A 4,336-nucleotide genomic window follows, 5' to 3' on the forward strand; every position below is an offset into this window, starting at 1 on the left:
AAGTGTTTTTATTATATATTTTAAAAATACATTATTTATTGAAAATTATAATTTATAAATTTTTTTTTTTTTTTTTATGATTTATTTTAATAATAAATTATTTATTTATTTGACATTATAATTGAATAAATTTTTAGTATTCAGTATTCAGTGTTTTGTTGTAAAATAATATATTTTAACAATAATTTATTTATTTTACATCATAATGTAACATTTTAGTGTTTATTTAAACTTATTTAAATTGTAAAATTATTGATTTCAATAATAATATAAATAATAAATTATTTATTTATCTTGCATTATAATGGAATACATTTTTAGTAAGAGTTTTATTTTGATTGTTTTTTATTTATTGTAATAATAATTCATTTATTTTATTTTACATTATAACTGAATACATTGTTAGTAATGTTTTATTTTTATTGTTTAAATTATTTATTTTAATAAAGCATTTATTTACTAATTTTACATTATGATTTAGTATCTTTTAGTAATGTTTTATTTTGCTTGTTTAGTAATTATTTTAATAATATATTATTCATTTATGATTTAATACATTTCAGTAGTTTTTTGATTGTTAAATCATTTATTTTAACAATACATTATAATTTAATAAATTTTTACTATTTTTTACTATTATTTTTACTTTACATTTTGATTCAATACATTTTAGCAAGTGTTTTATTTTTATTGTTTTTATTTAAGAATTATTTATTAGAATTTTACATCTGTATGATTTAATAAATTTTGAGCTTTTAATCAACTCGTCTGAAGGAACGTGTTGTAGAGAAGCGATGACTTACGCAGGTGAAGATCAGCGCTCCCAGCGACGCGTAGATGAGGTCCAGGATCCTGTTGTACAGGAAGATGCACAGGATCCCGAAGAACAGCACGACGATGAAGCAGACGAACAGCACGCCGTAACAGGAAGTGAAGTCATATCTGGTCTGTGATTGGACAGGAGACGTTTATTAATATCAGCTCATGTAGACGAGGGATGGGAATCATATCTCTTGTGCTTCCGATTCTTTTATTACTGAACAAGATGTTAGTCCATAACTAGAATTTAAGTACTGAACAATACAATAGAAATACTTTTAGCACTTTGTTCCCTTCACGTCAATGCAGGAGAGCAGGGTTATTATTGTTAACTAAAACTAAACTATCAAAAAAACTACATTCGCTACTAAGAATAAAATAAAACTTAATTGAAATATAATATAGTTGGCAGTTAATTTAACTTTATGTACTAAAATCATTAAAATGAATAAAAGATTTATATAAAAACAATAAAAGATATATTTATGAAGTCAGGGTTAACTAAAACCATAAAAAAAACATTTTAATCACTTGAAATAAAATAAATGTTAACTGAAATAAAATTAAATATAAAAAAAAAAAACTCAAATTTGATTTATTTCAGCTAGTTGCCAGGGAAACATTCTCATTTTCATTTCGTTTAACCTTAACTACTAAAATAACTAAAACTAAACAAATAAACTAAACTTAAAATTTTAACTAAAATTAAAAAATAACTAAAACTAATTAATAAAAATATTTAGACATAGTTTAAAAAAAAGAAAATTAAATTACTAAATTACTAAAACTAGAAATTAAATTACAGAAAAATAAATAAATAAAATGGAAAAATAATTCAATTCAAAATTAATAAAAACTATTTAGACATTTTGTTAAAAAAAATAAGAAAATTAAATGACTAAATTACTAAAAACTAGAAATTAAATTACAGAAAAATTAATAAAATGGAAAAATAATTCAATTCAAAATTAATAAAAACTATTTAGACATTTTGTTAAAAAAAAAAAGAAAATTAAATGACTAAATTACTAAAAATTACTAAAACTAGAAATTAAATTACAGAAAAATAAATAAATAAAATGGAAAAATAATTCATTCAAAATATAGTATTGTTGATACTAAAATAACACTGCGCAGATGTTTTCGACAATCTTTTGGTTGCAGCACTTTTATTAACATTGCAATTAAAGACATAGAAATCCAACAGTTAATGAAAGTGTCTGGGTATTAAAACGTGAAGACGAGCGCTGACCTGCAGAGAGAAGACGATGACTGTAAAGCAGACCAGCACAGTGACGCCGATGGCCATCATCACGATATGTTCAAAATATAGTATCGTTGATACTAAAATAACACTGCGCAGATGTTTTCGACAATCTTTTGGTTGCGGCACTTTTATTAACATTGCAATTAAAGACATAGAAATCCAACAGTTAATGAAAGTGTCTGGGTATTAAAACGTGAAGACGAGCGCTGACCTGCAGAGAGAAGACGATGACTGTAAAGCAGACCAGCACAGTGACGCCGATGGCCATCATCACGATATCAGTGTCGTAGAAGCTGGAGATCACGCCCACCATGTAAGACATCGCTAGCGTCAGGATACTCTGAGACGCAAGAAACCGCGCGTTACAACGCAGGAACGGAGCATTCAAAACGCTTTACATTTAAAGACGCTAAAATGAAAGATTCACCAGAGAAACGAGGTTCCACGGATGCGTCCTGCGAAACTCTCCGCAGCACAGGATCACTACGTAGGGCACTAGGAAGACAACATAGCCGACCCAGTAAGTCCAGGCGTTCTGCATCACGAACAGCTTGACGTGAGGCTCGAAGGTGAAGACGGCCACGAAGCCGCAGGTCACTGCCAGCTGAAGACTCAAGACCGAAAACACCTGCAGCACACAAACCAGGGCTATTAGAATTCACTACAACTACTAGAACGAAAAACTGTTTCTTTATATATATATATATATATAACCTTATTTTAAAATAACTAAAACTAACATAAAAAAATAATAAAAACTATATAGACATATACAAAACTAATAAAAATGACATAAACATACAACAAAGTTACTAAAACTTTAACTAAAATTAAATAAAAAATCTAAACAAAAAAATCTAAAAATATTCAAACGTTTCTGATTTTGATTTAGCTTAACTTGATGTACTAAAATAACTAAAACTAAAACTGAAATAAAAATAAATAAAAACTACACAGACGTGTTTAAAAAGAAAACTAATAAAAAATATTAATAAAACCTCCACTAAAATTAAAAATGTAATAATTCAAGCATTTCTAATTTTCATTTAGCTAAACCTGATGTACTTTAAACTAAAACTAAAAACTGAAATAAAAATGAATAAAAACTACACAGACGTGTTTAAAAAGAAAACTAATAAAAATGACAAATACGCCTGAAAATATTAATAATACCTCAACTAAAATTAAAATGAAAAAAAAAAAAATAATAATAATAATTCAAGCATTTCTAATTTTAATTTAGCTAAACTTGATGCACTTAAAACTAAAACTGAAATTAAAATGAATAAAAACTACACAGGCATATTAAAAAAAGACTAATAAAATGACAAATACCTAAAAATATTACTAAAACTTTAACTAAAATTAAAATGGAAACTAATTAAAATATTTCTCATTTTCATTTAGCTTAACTTGATGTACTAAAATAACTAACAATAAAACTGAAATAAAAATGAATAAAAGCTACACAGACATAAATAAAAAAATTAAAACGACAAATGCCTAAAAACATTACTAAAACAAACAAAATATTAAAATGAAAAATATCTAAATAAAACTAAAAATTCATAAAAATAAAAAAAAACCTATTCAGACATTTTTTAAAAATTATAAAAATGACAAAAACGTTTAACAAAACAACTAAAACTTTAATTAAAATAAAAAAAAATCTAATTTTCTAATCAAAATATGCACGTAAACATGATGCTTTCCAATGAACTTGACCCTTGTTTAGAATCGGTTGAATTTTTTACTGGTTTGCTCTGCATCAGTGTTTACCTTCCGAATGAACAGTCTTCTGACGGCTTCATTATCGAGTCCAGAGCCGATGAACTGCTTGTTCTCATATTCTGGAGGAGGATCGCTGTGTCCCGGTTTATCCACTTCTTTCACAAAACAAAACTTAGTTTCGAGCTTATTAACAAAGAGCATGTGTCAAACCTGCCACGTGTGATGCTGAATGTCTCACCGTAAGAAAGCGGCTGTTTGTACGGTCCGCCGCGGTACGCTTCGGTGAAGTGAGGAGCTGCTGTAGGATAGGGATGCTGTGGATATCCGGAGCCTCCCTGTCCGTACATGGGATTCCCAGAAGCGGTGGGTGGAGCGGGTCTGACGACGACGGGAACGCCAGCATTATAAGGCGGCGGCGGATTCACGGCGCTGAACTCAGGGGGGTTTTCCAAGCGAGTGTAGCCGCTTTTGTTTTGTGCCATGACTGATCTCAGTTCTGTGAAAAAATTAATTAATTAA

At 28.1% G+C, this 4,336-nt stretch overlaps 1 protein-coding gene across 1 annotated transcript in view; it reads right to left on the reverse strand.

Annotated features, from left to right (window-relative positions):
• The window catches only part of LOC107709540 (protein lifeguard 1-like), a 5,761-nt gene that overhangs the window by 545 nt on the left and 880 nt on the right, over positions 1-4,336 (reverse strand). Inside the window, exons 2-6 of the mRNA XM_016514037.1 lie at positions 4,056-4,313; positions 3,866-3,972; positions 2,514-2,714; positions 2,298-2,426; positions 804-947 (exon numbers count right to left, since the gene is read on the reverse strand). Of these exons, the coding sequence (XP_016369523.1) occupies positions 804-947; positions 2,298-2,426; positions 2,514-2,714; positions 3,866-3,972; positions 4,056-4,299 (825 nt within the window). The 5' untranslated portion in view covers positions 4,300-4,313. The remainder of the gene's footprint in view (positions 1-803; positions 948-2,297; positions 2,427-2,513; positions 2,715-3,865; positions 3,973-4,055; positions 4,314-4,336) is intronic.

This window comes from Sinocyclocheilus rhinocerous, unplaced genomic scaffold (assembly GCF_001515625.1).
Source record: "Sinocyclocheilus rhinocerous isolate Xijiao unplaced genomic scaffold, SAMN03320098_v1.1 scaffold2611, whole genome shotgun sequence".
NCBI lineage: Eukaryota > Metazoa > Chordata > Actinopteri > Cypriniformes > Cyprinidae > Sinocyclocheilus > Sinocyclocheilus rhinocerous.